Source organism: Scophthalmus maximus, chromosome 9 (genome assembly GCF_022379125.1).
Source record: "Scophthalmus maximus strain ysfricsl-2021 chromosome 9, ASM2237912v1, whole genome shotgun sequence".
Classification (NCBI taxonomy): Eukaryota; Metazoa; Chordata; class Actinopteri; order Pleuronectiformes; family Scophthalmidae; genus Scophthalmus; species Scophthalmus maximus.
The window spans coordinates 8101341-8116564 of NC_061523.1; the positions used below are offsets into that span (position 1 = coordinate 8101341).

General features: G+C 50.7%; 1 protein-coding gene across 1 annotated transcript in view; it reads right to left on the reverse strand.

Annotated features, from left to right (window-relative positions):
• The window catches only part of efnb1 (ephrin-B1), a 59506-nt gene extending 54384 nt beyond the window's left edge, over positions 1–5122 (reverse strand). The window contains exon 1 of the mRNA XM_035649954.2: positions 4059–5122. Within this exon, the coding sequence (XP_035505847.2) occupies positions 4059–4174 (116 nt within the window). The 5' untranslated portion in view covers positions 4175–5122. The remainder of the gene's footprint in view (positions 1–4058) is intronic.
• Positions 5123–15224: the final 10102 nt, after the last annotated feature.

Here is a 15224-nt window from a genome sequence, read left to right on the forward strand (position 1 = left end):
GGCCTCTGACCCTCTCAGCGGTGACCCGCACATGCGGCGACCAGAGGGGAGCGTTCGGCGGGACTCTTCTAGCGAGCAAACCAAATCCTGTTTACGGCCTAGTCCTGAAGTTTCGCCCGCCTCTCGTTCAACAGGTTGCGGCGGTTTTCAGGTTTTGCAATTGAAGTTTGTTTCCTTTTGAGCTGCGACTGAAGTCCTACTCACATTTGAATGTCAGCCTTGCGGAGCTCTCTGCGAGCGGCGCTTTGCCGGAGCCAGGGGTTTCTCGGAGTTCGAGGAATTAACTTTCTTAAATATCAGCAGCTCCTAAAAGCAAAGTTAAGGCAGAAGATAGTCCCCCCCCCCCCTATTATATTGCCAGAAAAATGTAATCACGAAAACAAAAGTTGAATTTTAAGTAAGCCTTCTGTGCAACAATTCTACCACACAAATCAAAGCGTGTTGTTCTCAGATGGTATTTAGAAATAAATTTGCCATCTCAACCTCTGAAAGTACAGGGGGGGGGGGGGTTCGAACCCCCCACAGAAAAAATAAATAACACAAATTTGTTTTTCCCTTTTGCTAAATATCACGGTGGCAATCAAATCAGGAGCAATCATCAAACTCACTGAACCTTTGGACCGTGCAGGCACGTTATAAACCGAATCAGTCAACTGTTAAACTGTGAGCCAGGCAGCTGAGGTCAACGGCGAGCGAAAATAAGATGAGTAAGTAAAGACCCGCAGCAACTGAGGCTTCGGTTGACTTTTATCAACACAAACACCTCCTCTCCGTTAGGCTATTTTGCGTTCTTTTGCGGGCTTCGTAAAAATGTCAAACTGTTTCCAAGGCCTCGAACGAAAATATGCGAGGGGGGTTCAGCGTGAGTGCAGCAGACTCCTGGCCAGGCCGTGGCCGTTTCCCCCGCTGCGTGTTTTCAGAGGGTGCCGGTGCGGTTTCTTTCTTTTTTTCCCTCTCTCCCATCATCTTGTTTGTGTCGTGAGCGGCTGCAAACAGCCCCGTGGTGAGTTACAGGTCATGGGGTAAATATTAGCGAAGGGACGTGCAAGATCCACTCACGGCAACCTTGTCAGATTATTGAAAAAATTGGCATCGCCGCGGCATTCCTGAGCCCACTGTGAAGGTTCCTTTGTGAGTGCATGTACGCAGTGTGTCTGTACATTGTGCCGCTATATGGCCTCAGCCAAAACCGATGGGACGTGATCAGTCATAACAAAGTGACATTTTCTGGCGTAATCCCACTCAGCTAAATGAGAACTAATCCGATTAGCACTGATCAAATGTTAGACGGTTCTTTACCGGCTGGGGACGCTGACACATCCAGCCTTCTTCTGCACGACTGCACCCCCCCTTCCTCACCTCTCTCTCGCACACACACTCTCACACACACACACCTCCCATTTCACTCATCCAGCCTCAAGTTAAATATCAAAAAGGTCTCAAACATCCTGCAGCAGAGCTGGAGACCTGGGGATGTTTTTTCTCTCCCTCCTCTTTCCAGATGGCGGTGCACTGGTGATGTATGTTGCCTGTTCAGGCATGCTGGGGTGAAATCAATTAAGAAAACCCCAGTTATTGATAATGGAGGAGCGGGAGCGATGGCATTCTCACATGGAAATCCATAACAGAGCAAACGCTCAGCGGGACCTATGCATAGGCCTGTGCGCGCACACACACACACACACACACACACATGCACACAAAGTAAAAAAAAAACACACACACACACAAACACACACCATAGTGGCCCAAAACCTGCTGCTTTCCTATACTTTGTCTCATAACTCATGGCCTGTAGGGAGGCACGGGTATTGTTATATTTGGTGTGCATGTGGTACAGTGTGCAAGAAGAGGGCCAGATTAATTTATTAGCCGAGGCCTGCAGTGCTCCCCAAAGTGGGAACAGGAAGTAAGACATCGTAAATCTAGATAAGTCACCAGATAGTGTACAGTACATTTCTATAGGCCTCTCTCTGTCTGTGTGTGTGTGTGTGTGTGTGTGTGTGTGTGTGTGTGTGTGTGTGTGTGTGTGTGTGTTTGGGTGAGTGTTATCACGATGGAGCAACATACTGTAGAGGCCACGACAGCGAGATGGAGTTTAAAAAGAAAAAAAACAACGTGAACAAGACAGATGTTGATTGCCGTAAGAAATATTCCTCTCTTTATTGCCCATCAGACACTGAAAAACAGGTTTGTCTCTTTTTTTTCTTAGTGCAAAGCCTGCACATGGCGAGATAATCGTCTATTGTTTTCCGAGCGCAGAGCAGCAGGATAATTAGGTTGGGAGAAACACTTTGCAGAGAGCAGTATTGTTCCACTGTGAACTTTATGAAACATTCGGCCAGCGTGGGGATTTTTTTTTTTTTTTACAGGGAGCGGTGGTGGAGGAACAGATGGAGAAATGATCTTCCTATCCCCCGAACCAGCGTGGTAAACTTCTGAAGACATTCCCTCCAGGTGACATCATCAATCAATAAATACACCCCCCCCCCCCCCCCCCCCCCCCTGCTCTTCATTTGTCTGCCCATGGCTGACACGAGGTGTGGGCTTTTGTGCATGAGTGTGTGTGTGTGTGTGTGTGTGTGTGTGTGTGTGTGTGTGTGTGTGTGTGTGTGTGTCTGATGACACTCATTGTTCCACTATACCTCTGCAGCCGTACAGTGAAATAAAAGCTGATGGGCCGTAGTCTTACCATTACGCCACACACTCACACACTCTCTCTCACACACACACACACACACACACACACACACACACACACACACACACACACACACACACACACACACACACACACACACACACACACACACACACACACACACACACACACACACACACACACACACACACAGGTATCCTACCCACACCCCAGTGAACACGGCAGCAATATTCATACTCACTGGCTGCACAACGAGCTCCTATGACATCTGACATTGGGGGATAAATCATGGATTCACTTGAGAGGGTAAGTTCTAGTTATGAGCTGGTTGAGCTACTCCCCCCCCCCCCCCTGCTCCTATGAGCTCAAATGAAGGTCAACTCGGCTCCAAGCGCAGGGATGACATTTTTTCCCCTCCTTCTCTCTCTCTCTTTTAGATTGTTTCCCCCATATGTATGCTTTCCAAACACCATGCAAATGTGGGAGTCAAGTCTGAGTGGGTGATAATTGTTACCAGAGTGTGTTTTATTGTGAGCAGTCTGGGCTCGCTCGGCTTGTTCTGATGGGAATAATGTAAAATGTTCAGAAGAACAGAAAAAGCTCCAGTCTGCCTTTGAGAAGCTTGATTTGGTGTTGAGAAATCACAGGCTGGATCCGAGCCAAGGGCAATTAAGAGAGAAGAAGGGGGAAAAAAGAAGAAGAAGCATTTTCTCCTCTCATATGTGAAACTGCCTTATCACACTTTTTTTTTTATTGTGAGAAAGCTGAAGTCATACTTGGACAGAGGGAGAGCCGGGACGCACTGTGGCCCCAGCTGAGCAGAGTCCACGTTCAGGACCCGTGACGCGGGGCCGAGGGAGAGGAACACCTTCACACCTTCACCTGAGCTTTCTCTTTCATTCCACACTCGGACAAAATGACATCACATGCATGGAAACTGTGTCGGAAGACAGAGACTTAGGTATATGTGGTGAAGCGCCCCAGACCCCCTCAGTCTGGTAAAAAAAAAAAATACAGGTGCATGTAACAAGAGCCATAAATTGCCAGAACTAGCCCGTTCATTATTGCGGATTAGCGGAGGAATATTGTGTGTGCTTCTTTGGTGTTGGGGAAATTCCCCCAGCCGAGAAATAAATTCAGCTTCCACAAAAAAAAAAAAAAAAAACTCGGCGCGACGCACGACAATTAAAACGAAATGAAGCCCGTTCTTTTTTTAAGGCATAATTGCTACATTTAACAGAACATTAAGCGCAGCCTGGCGCACAATGGGCAACTTTTTCCAGTAACGCTAGTCCTGCGTGGCGCACACGCGCGCGCGCGCACACACACACACACAAGCGGCGCGTTTTGGCACACGCGCGGTGCACGACACGAACCAAATGCCTGCGAGACTTACTTGGGGTTCTGCGAGCTCCAAATGATAGTCTCCAGCGACTTGGCCGACGGCAGCGCCGACCTGCACATGAGAATAAAGATCCAGAGGTAATACTTCCAACAGCCGGGTCCCGCCATTCTGATCGGTGTGTGTCGGAGCCGCGAAGTCGGAGCGGTGCGCCTCGGCAGCCTCGTTCTCTGTGGTTCGCCCGGTGGGGAAGGTGAGCCGCGATCAGTCTGGAGCGTGTGCGGTCGATGTCAGATACATGTCCCTCTGTGCGACTTGTTCCGCGAAAAAAAAGCAAATGCCCACCAGCTCACTGTAGACCCCGCGTGTCCTCGGCTGAACTGTCCGCAGGAGCGCCGGGTTTCCCCGGAGTGTCCTGGATGACCTGTGGCTCAGACAACGGCCTCGAGAGGCACAGTCTCCGCGGTCCGAGCTGATGCGTGACGGAACAGATCGAACCAGTCGTTACAGGTTGGGGTTTTTTGGTTTTTTTTCTGGGAGACGCGATCTGATCCGATCCGATCTGGATGCGGCTGCCGATGAAGCGCTGCGCCGTGCCTTTGTCAGAACGCTCCGCCGCCGGTGGCGCCTGTACCTGTCGCCGTGGATCCCCTGCAGATGACCGCGGTCATCCGTCAGTCACAACTCCGCAGCACGCTGGGAATGTCGAGGTCCCGCTTCATTCCAGTGTTGTCTTTCCACTCCTCCTCCTTCTCCCCCCTCCTTTGCTATTCTTCTCCCGCAAAAAAAGGAGTCGAGTTGCTATTGTAAATATTCCTCCCGGCTCTCAGCGTGCTGCGCTCCGGCGGGGCAGCCTCCAGTGCCGCTCCGGCGCGCCGCTCTGGACAGTGAGTGTGTGAGCGCGCACTCGCCCCGGTGTCCGCCTGGCTCCCGTCGCCGCGCGCACGATTTCGAGAACAAAAGTGCCGAGGGGAAGGTCAGACCCTCCGCTGAGCCCGTTCGGTGCGTCCGAATCCGCTCGCCAACATTGTCCACGCCGGTGTACCTTTGTGTGCGGGGGGAGAAACTCGCCGCGCTCCGGTGTGTGCGGCAGCCCGAGCTCGACTGTAACCCGAGCCGAGCGGAGCGCAGGAGGGGGGACGGCCCACAGAGCGGGCCGCGGCCAATCACAGCGCTCTGTCCGAACTTGGAAGCAGGAAGCGAAAGCATTTATGGGGACGTGGAGGGGGTGGATGGTGGGTGGAGGGAGGGAGAAGGGGGGGGGGGGGGGGTTCTGTTATTGGGTTGACCCCCACACATCCCCCCCCCTCCACCGCCACCACCTCGGCCCAAGCCATCGACCCAAATTGAAATGGACTTTGGAGTTAGGCCTATTCGTCATACTGAAAAGCTCCGGTGAGGAAAACGAGCGCGATAGGCCGCCGGGGCGTGCGTGAAAAAAAAAAAAAAAAAAGTGCTTACGGGAGCGAAACCCCTGGCCCCCTCTTTTCTGTCCGGAACCCGAGTGTCCCAGCAGATCCCGAACTAAACATTTTATGCCATAACATTTTTACAATATAAGCCCCGTGAAAATCGTCCCGTGGGGAATAATAATTACATCTGCGGTAGGTCGGATAAGTGGATTTGTAATATTTTGCCTTTACAACTCGGGCAGTACAATAATATTATGAGCCCTCCTTTTTTTTTTTTTTTTTAAATTGATATACATTTTAACTGTTGAAAAACCCTTAAGGCTGACTGTATAGGATTACAGTGTGTTATTTTAGTCCTTTCTTTTTCTTTTTTCATTTTCTTTTCCTTCTTTGAAGGGAATGGTGATTAATGGTCTCTTTGGATCTCTCCCTAGTTGTCCCCCGGTGGAATAATGAACTGCATGAGAACTTAGTCTCCAGTGTCACTGGACAATAGACCGTCGGTATCCTATAGTCATTGGGCCATTCATTCTTTTGAGGAAGAAACGCTTGACACATAATTGATCATGTCCATGTCTGTGCCCCCTTTGTGTGTGTGTGTGTGTGTGTGCGCGCGTGTGTGTGAGAGAGAGAGAACGAGTTCCCTTTAATTTCCTTGCATTTATTCAATCAATGCCGCCCCCTAACGGTCGTGATGAGACCGACCCACAGAACAAATGCAGGAGGGGGAATTTATCATAATTGGAGAGAGGAGAGATAACAGACATTAAATACATGTCCTTTGGTTTTCCTGAAATTATTTTCATTACACCCCGCTGTGGGTTGACAGCCCATAAATCTGTCTGACACAATGAGCTCAACATCGGTCTGACAGCCAAATAATTATTCTCTCTAATTACCTGAGTGTATTAATGCGTTTGTGCACGTGTGTGTGTGTGTGTGTGTGTGTGTGTGTGTGTGTGTGTGTGTAAACTTGTACATGTATCATTGTGAGAATTTATGGAGTGAGGACATTCTGGGAAAGTGAGGACATTTTGGCCCTGTCCTCACTTTTAAGTTTAGGATTTGGTTAGGATGAAGGCTGGGGTTCGTCCTTTAGTTGTGATGTTTAAGGTTAGGGTAAAGGGGCTAAGGAATGCATTATGTCAATGAGTGTCCTCTCTAAGATAGAACGAAGCACAAGGTTGTGCTTGTGTGTGTGTGTGTGTGTGTGTGTGTGTGTGAGATAACAGGGGCCACAGAAGTTGGAGTGCTATAGCTGCGTCCTCAGGAGCCAAGGCCCCAGACATCAGAGTGTTGCCACGGCAGTGGCAAACACGGGCCAGTTGCCACAGAGCGGGCACGTCCCGTCTGATGGACGAGAGGTATGGGTTACCTGATACCATCGACAGCCAATCAAAAGGTCACCGCTAGGATACCTGATCCGCCGCGAGCCAATGAGACGCCGCCCTGTGCACAACTTTGACGGCTGCCACAGCTGCGGCCAAGGCCTCAGTGGCCAGTGGCTGCAGGACAATGATGGCGGACATACCGTGCTGTTGTTGTCCGGGTCTGAGATCGGCAGAATTTAAAACATTTTCATCAGCCAAAGTGCGACACTGTACAGAGATTTGCCTTGAGAAACAATAAAACATTTCCGACTTACTGTAACCAGTACATGTGCCACGAGAGCAAAACCTCATTATATACAGTACAAGAGGATTACAGAGGACGTGTATCAGATAATGGACTGTCCACAGTACTCCACATAAACACAACAACTTCCTACATTGTGACACAGCGCTGCACATGGCAGGACAAAGGAGCGTATCGAGCACAGTACTCATGTTCAGTCACACACTCCATAGAAGGAAATCTGATCATTCCCTTCCTCCTCAAACAACCACATGAAATCGTGGCTTTCTGAGGAATGAGGTCATCGTGTTAATCTGTATAGGTGGCTGATTAGTGCCTCTATATATAGCCGGAGTGTACTTTGATACCACGGAAGCTCATACGTAGACGGGTTTCATATTCACCGGAAAGGACGAGGGCTGAAACTTTCGTCCTCAGCACTGATCATTATTTTTAATGGATTTCAGATCATGACAAGAAAGGGCACCATTTCCCTGAAGGCGACGTCTTCCAGCTGCTCATCCACAGCCAGTGGAGGCTGTGCACGCCGTGGGGACGGTGGCGCTTCGAGCCGAAATGCAAACGTCAGCATTCTAACCTATCGCGGTGCGCTTACACGCTGCTGCCCAGCGGGCGTAGTACAACCTCCTGCCTTCAGGGCCATGTGCAGACTGAGATAATTCAGCTCACCTCAGAAACACGAAAACAATTCTCATGAAAATATGAAAATTACAAAATAGTAGACTAACGTGTCCTTCAGGGTGGTTCCCCCCTTGGCCTGTCGGGTGAGGGTCAGGGTGAACGAAACACACACGCGTAGCTGTTGATGCTGACACGCACCGCGGCGACTGTGAAGAAAAGAAAAGTAGATGCGGAATGTCGCGAGGGAAATGGACAAATGATTATTTTTGGGGTCCAAGTAAAAGAGAAGCCATTGTGCCCAGAGCTTGCAGGGCCGAAACAGGCCGACCTTGAGCGCCACTGCAGCGGGAAACCGTGCAGTTAAACCGAATGCGTTTACGGCGACGTACGTGCTCGGATAAAGTTAATGCTCTTTGGTGGAATTTGTGAGCCCAACGAGCAGCTTTCACGAGACCGCACTCTGACAGAGACAATGTTACGCAGGCAACGTTCGCGGCGAGCGAGCTAATAGCTGAGAAGCCGGAAACCTCATTCAGAAAGAAGAATTCGTGAAGGAGCCTGGTTGCCGCCGCCGCCGCCGCTGCTGCTTGGAGCTGCGAGAAGCAGAGAAAGTAAAATTGTGCAATGTGTGCAAACACTGCATTTTTTCCCACTCTGCAAGAACAAAAGCCTGCTGTGACGTCTGAACATCGTGGCGAGTGCAAAACTCCTCCAGGCATTTGGCAAGAGGTTTCAGGATGTTAAAAGCAAACAATGGGGGAACCGAAGATATTTGTTGAGCTGTTTAATGCCGAGCCAAGCTGATGCGCCTGACAACCTACAACACGAAACCATTGACCCGCAAAGCAACAACACGCTCCGAACTAAGTACAACAACCTTCGCCTGCTCAAGTTCCACTCTCTCTTTGTACGCCGCGAGCATTTCCCTATTCAGAGGAGACTGAAGTTTGCTGCTATGTTTGTTGAGACGTCCCGCCGCTGCGGACAGCTCTCGACAGTGCTGACTCGTCTCGTGTCTGACAGACCCAAACCTGGGGAAACCAGCTGCGAGTCGCATCGTAAAGATAATATACACGTGCACAATGTATGTGCTGCCACTCGGGCCTTGAACTAATTAGGCCTTTTTCGGCCGTGTGAGCGCGAGTCAAAGTTGTCGACTTGACATAAATTCCGCCGAGCTCACAGGGGATGGGCATGTCAGCTGAACGTAAAGCTTTCACGTTTTAACTGTCCGGAACATTTGTGTGGACCCCGCGGGGAAATCTTCTGACATTGATGGAGAGGGGGGGTTCACACGGTCTCCTCTGATGGGCCTTGGTGGCGTTGCACATGAAAAGTGACTAAAAGGAGATCTGCACCCTTTTCACACCGACATTTGTGTCCTAGACCCACTAAAAAGGTATCTGAGTATCAAAGTTGTTGCAAAATGATTCTTCTCTCCGCCGTCTGATCATCTGTTTCAGCTCTAAACATGGAAAAAGGGCTGTAGCCTTCTTTGTTTTCTTCTCTCCAGAACTCGGAGATGAACCGTGGCGCTGAGGACATCGCTCCTTCCCCGTCTGATATTTACACTTAGCAAACACTGGAACCATGACATCATCATTCCAGGGTCGGAGCCGCCGCGGGGCCCTGCAGTCGGTCCAGCAACCTCACAGTGGAAAATAAATGGCAGTTTAAAGTGGCCTCTTCTCGCTCTTTTTAAAAATCTGCCCCTTAATGAAGTCTGGCGCATTTCCCTTCTGGCGTGGGCTCCCTGACACGGCCGTGATCTACGGGCCAGGCCCGGAGACGAGAGGGCTGCGGCCGCGGCCGGAGCTGCAGGACATGTGGCTTTGGCCGGGGGGCTGGGGGGGGGGGGGGGGGGGGGGGGGGGGGGGGGGGGGCCCTGCGGGGTCCAGGTATGAGCGGAGCCCCATCGGCATGCACGGGGTCAAGTGGTTAACCCATGTGACTCAGACGTTCCGGCTGTAATCAATATCGAACAGCCATTAACCACTGAGACAACACATCCTCACTTACACACACACACACACACACACACAAGTACTTAGCAGCACATGTTTCCCGTCCGCCTCGCGCACTGTAAAGTGTTCACTGAAGGAAACAGGAGGGGCACGAACGCAAACAACACGGTTTCACTCCAAACACGGAGCCACGCCGGGGCAGTGGGAACGCTCTGTTAATGTAAACCGACTATTTTCGGAGGCAGACACTCCAAAAAGAAGTTGTCGTATGAGCCATTCATGCTGCTTTGATTTAACTGTAGCTGCAGCGAAGCCAAACACAACAGCTGGGGCATCCGGGGCATCATTTCCTGTTTGTGGTTGATTGCAGTCCAGACGTTTTTTTTCCTGTTCTCTCTCTCTGTTCTCGTTCTGCCGCTTCTCCCTAACTCCTCTCCTTCGCCCAGCTCAGCCATCACGACTGACAGGAAAGCACTGATTACAGACAAATAGCAATCTTGCGCTAAACATGTCCTAAATTTAACATCGCGGCGGCAGGAGGAGATGTAAGCAAAACCCCCGCGTCTTCTCCTCTTTCCACTTTTCACATAACAGTAATTAGGTCTGATAACAAGCGGAGACAATAGATGTTTCGTGTAACCATCTTTGTCTACATATAAACACTGCGGAAACACGATAACAATCTTGATTAGTAGCTGGATGTGATCCTCCCCGTCTTCACTCGCCGCGGCTCCCTGCGATTTCACCATTTTAGCCTCTCAGCTGAGATTAGAATTTGAAAAGAGAAATTGTTCTTTGATGCCTCATATCAAAGAACTCCGCGCTCAACAATTCCCATTGAGAAACGTGGACGGAAAGTTGGGACAGGCGTTCACACTGACACACACACACACACACACACACACACACACACACACACACACACACACACACACACACACACGTGTTATTAACTCGCTGTGATTATTTGTTAGCGTAAACTGCATTTTGTAGGCCCGTGGCCCGGAGGGTTTAGAGAGGAGCTGAACTGATGGAGAGAATATGCCAAATGCTGGCCTGGGGGGGTGGGGGGGGAGGGGTTCTGTCCATTCTAATAGAATTACAAGCCTCTGATAGATGAGTCCTTTCTCCAAGGCTACTTGTCTGTCAAACATTAGGTCACAATCAGCTTCCCCTTTGGGGGGGGGGCTCAAGGCATAGAGAGGAAGAAGAAAAAGGTCTGGAGAGGTGCCTCACGCTCTGCCAAGAAAAAGGAGGGCAACAAAAGTGGGGGGAAAAAGAAAGGGGTTAGGGGAGAGAGGGAGGACTGGGTGGGAAAAAAAAGAGCGGGTGAGAACTGGTGAAAGAGGGTGAAATGAGTGAGGGGTGGGGGTTAAAGAAAGAGGAGAGAGTGAGGAGGGCACAAAGGGGGGCATTCAAATCCACTCTAATCAAGGCCTCTGTGTGATGGACAGGACCTGCGGACGTGCCTCCTTTTCATTTTGAGTGTGTGTGTGTGTGTGCGTGTGTGTGTGCGGTGTGACGATGGGAGGGGCCAGGCCTCTAGTAGAGATGTCTGCTGCCAGCAGCCTGAATGGGACAAAGACCTGAATAGAAAACTTCAAAGCGACCTCTGTGAGCTCATTCCCCCCTCTCTCTTCTTCACAGTGCCTTGGCTGTGTGATGGTCAACAAGCCTCAGCTCAAGTGGTGTGGGTGTGTGTGTGTGGGTGTGTGTGTGTGTGTGTGTGCGTGTGTGCGTGTGTTTTCCCGTCTGTTATTTTCTGACTGCTACATGCACTCCTTGGCAGCTATGCGTGCGCTGTGGATTTCAAAGTGTGTCTCTGTCTGCCTGTGCGAATATTTTTTCTCTTATGTGAGGACGTGTGTGTGTGTGTGTGTGTGTTTTCTTTAAAGAGCAGACTGCAGGATGCAGATATAATTGGAGCAGAGGATCTGACTCATTGCTCTCCCCCTCTGAACTGAGCGCTGGCTCTCTTCGGCGGGACTGGAACTGGAACAAGTAGCCCACAGAGCTGACGTGTTGAAGACATTATTGTTGCTAAATGATACAGAGGGATTTAGCGGCTTATTTGATCCCAGTGTCCTCGCTGATTTCTGGCCTGCGTTATGATCTGGTGGCGTGCGTCATCTAATTCTATTTGGCCGCGGCTCAGGGCTTCTAATGAACTTCCACTTATCACCCCTCTCTCCACGGAAGATACTCCTCCGAGTGTCTCTCCCAGCAGCACTAATAGCCTCGCACGACTCCGAATAGCTGCCGCGCAGAATCTCTCTGGGCCCCTGAGAATAACAGGAAGACCTGGGGTGATGGCCAGGGCAGGCGGAAAGATAAGATTTGTGTGTGTGTGTGTGTGTGTGTTTGTGCGCGGGCGTGTGTTTGCATGCCTCACAGAAGATATCTGTGCTGTCTGAGCCCACTTGAACCAGTCAAGAGCCAGATCAGGCTCCAAAGCCACTGGGATCAACATGTCATTGTTGCCGCACGGTGTCACTGACATGTTCTCGGTGACATCATCACCCGGGGACACTGAACGGATGATTCAAATTGTCGGTGCTCAGCTGAAGAGCCATTAGAATTCGACTCTATTATCAGGGTGCAGGGTAAAGTAGCCCCAACAACCTCATCAGCGTTGCCCCCCCCCCCCTCGCAGGTGCAGCCTTGACCGTGTATTTATATTTCAAGGGGAAGTACATGCAGGCACAGTCCTCGTGGTGAGAGACCTTTATTTCGAATCTAGAAGTTGCCAACGCGTGTTTCTGGGAAAGCACAATTATATTTGAATCATAGAAAATCACACTGAGATAACCTTATCTGCGGATTGGAATGTTATCTGTCATCCTGGTTATGTCATATGTTTTCGCCTGCGAGTGCCGTTCTGTGCTGCTATAAATAAAGAGGCCCCCACACACACACACACACACACACACACACACACACACACACACACTCACACACTCACACACTTAACTCACACACAGTAATTGGAACACGCCAATAAAATGCTTTAAAAGAAGCCGGAATAATCACTGCTAATGCACACGCAGCTACTGCACATGCCTACATGCAAACTCGGGAGGAGACGGGCAAAGGGATTGCAGCCCTGCACGCACTGGTGCACAAGCAAGCCTTTGGCAACCAAAGGTGTACACCGAAAGACGAAGAAGAAAAAAAAACAAAACAACTAGACTTTTAAACCCCGGCGAGAAAAACTCCTAAATCTGAGGGTGTCCTTGTTAGTAAGCAGCCGAGGGTACACGAGAGCTCTCAGCCGCATCATCAAAGCCCCAGCAATTACTCCCATGCTCCCTCACTCTGGCATAAATCTGCTCTTATCTCGGCTCGCTGCAGGATCAGGGAATATCAACTCCAGCATCTGCTCAATCTACAAACCCAGCCACTAAGAGCACAACAAAGTGGCTCTGCAGGCATAAATAAAGTAAGGAGGGGCACCGGAAGAAGCGTAGGGGGTTGGGGGGGGGGGGGGCTGGAGAATGAAAGACAGACAGAGGGAGGAACTGCGGTGTGTGTTCCTGCTTGTCTTATTTGCCTTGAGCGTTTTCGGCTCTTGCACGCTGCAATCTGTCAATCAGCCGAAGAAAGGAAGAAAAAAAAAAAAAAGCACCACTGATCTCCGCGCGGCTCGGCTCAGGGTAAACTCGTCACAGGAAATTAAGACAGGCGGAGAGAAGGAAGGTAGACAGCTCCGGTCGGGGTCAAAAGGTCAAAGTTGTCGATTTAGTGGTCAGGGGCAGGTATGAAGTTAAGACCGGCATGTCATATTTATTGGCGGGGTTAAAACAATCCCTGACTCTTGTTTGTCAAAGGGGCTCCAGTGAACTCTGGAGGAGTCGGGATCGAGGGGCTAATGCTAACCCAGTTTGTGCAGAGAGGTCAGGTCTTCTTTATGGAGAGCGGAGCTGCTCACACCTGGACGAAGCCGCAGCGACAACAGACGAACAGGTCTCCAAAGTATTTTTAAGGAGGATGTTTATTTTCTTCGCCGCCCGACTGGAGCAACATCTTTCATTCTGACCTCTTTATTGCAGCTGTGACCCTGACCTCCCTCCTGCGCCTCCCTCCATCCCTCCCACCCACCCGCTCTGTCTCCTGTACCTCCCTGTCCTCTCTGCACTTCCTCCTTCCTCTCCGCGCCGTCCACTCCCCCACTCGCCCCTTGGTCAGCCACTCCCTTGCTCTGCAAACACGGCCGCGGCGCTGGCCGGTATTGGCGACACACTCCGCCGATAGTGGGCAAATTTACAGCCAGCCAAATGTACCAAGCGCCGCATCTGTAAGGGAGAAACAATGTTACAAGTTAACGTTGTGAGGGAAATACCTCAGCTCCAGGTGCCGGCTGCGGGGGTCAGGGGTGAGAGGTGGCGGGTCACGCACCGCCCCTCAGGGCTCCCTGAACCCCCGACCTCATCTAGACTGATGAATAGTGTGCTAACGGGGACCAGCTCTCTCTCTCACTTGCGTCTGCACTCTCTCTTCTCGTCTTTGACTGCCTCTATTTTTTTTTTCCCTCCCTCCCTTTTTTCCTCCCTCTCCCAGGGACTGGATCTGGCAGTGGTGCAGTAGTAATACTCATACCTGCTGAACCTTTAAAGTACCCCGCCATCTGTCGTCTCCCTCGGATTTATAATTATCATCATATCACATTCAAACTAGGCACTGTCACACTCTTACATAACCTAACCCCTGTCTGGCGGCCGCATGCAATACTCAAGAATAGATTGAATAAGTTATTGGGTGAGGTGTTAAATCTTGGCCAGCGAAAGGAGTGCTCTCTTTCTAATGAGGCTCCGCCGCCTCGGCTCTGGGTCGTATCCGTGCAGGAGGGAAGTGAGGGCGCTAATAACAGGCACATGCGAATGTCTGCCCCCCACATGCAGACACACACACACACACACACACACACACACACACACACATACACACATACACGTCCCCACTTACATGCACAAATGGACATAACGCAGACATGGACACACACACACACACAACTGCACCCCGGGCCATTTGCACAGTCATATCGTAGAGCCAATTAAAGAGATGAGTCTTATTAGCAGAGGTGTCCCGGCCCCTCGTTAATCACTGGGGTTTCCTGGCAGGGGCTGGTGACATGCCGAGTTCTCTGTCATCTTTATAGGACCTGCCTCATCACGCCCTTATAAGACACTCATCCAAACTTTAACCGAGACTCATGATTTAGCAGAGCTGGCTTGGCCCAGAAACACGTTCAGTCATCCGCGGGTCACCTTTGAATGAGCTTCAAGGGATCTGACAAAAAAAAATGGCAGAGCGAGAAAATGTAGGGCCCTTTGTGCGGCGCCAACCGCTACCTCGCTGCAGCTCGCATGTTTTCACAGTCTCAGCCTCTTTTCCCCTAATTGAAAAGCCATAACCTTGTTTCCTCCTCCTGCAGGGGAACAAAAAAAACACGGTTATTATCCTCGCTGCGGAGCTCAGGCCCACCGGGACGAGCGCGAGGGGCTCCACGACAATGCGTGTGAGCTGAGGAGGAGAAGGTGTGGAGAATCAGATTCCGGGGTGACCCGGGGTGAGCATCAGCCCGCACCCTG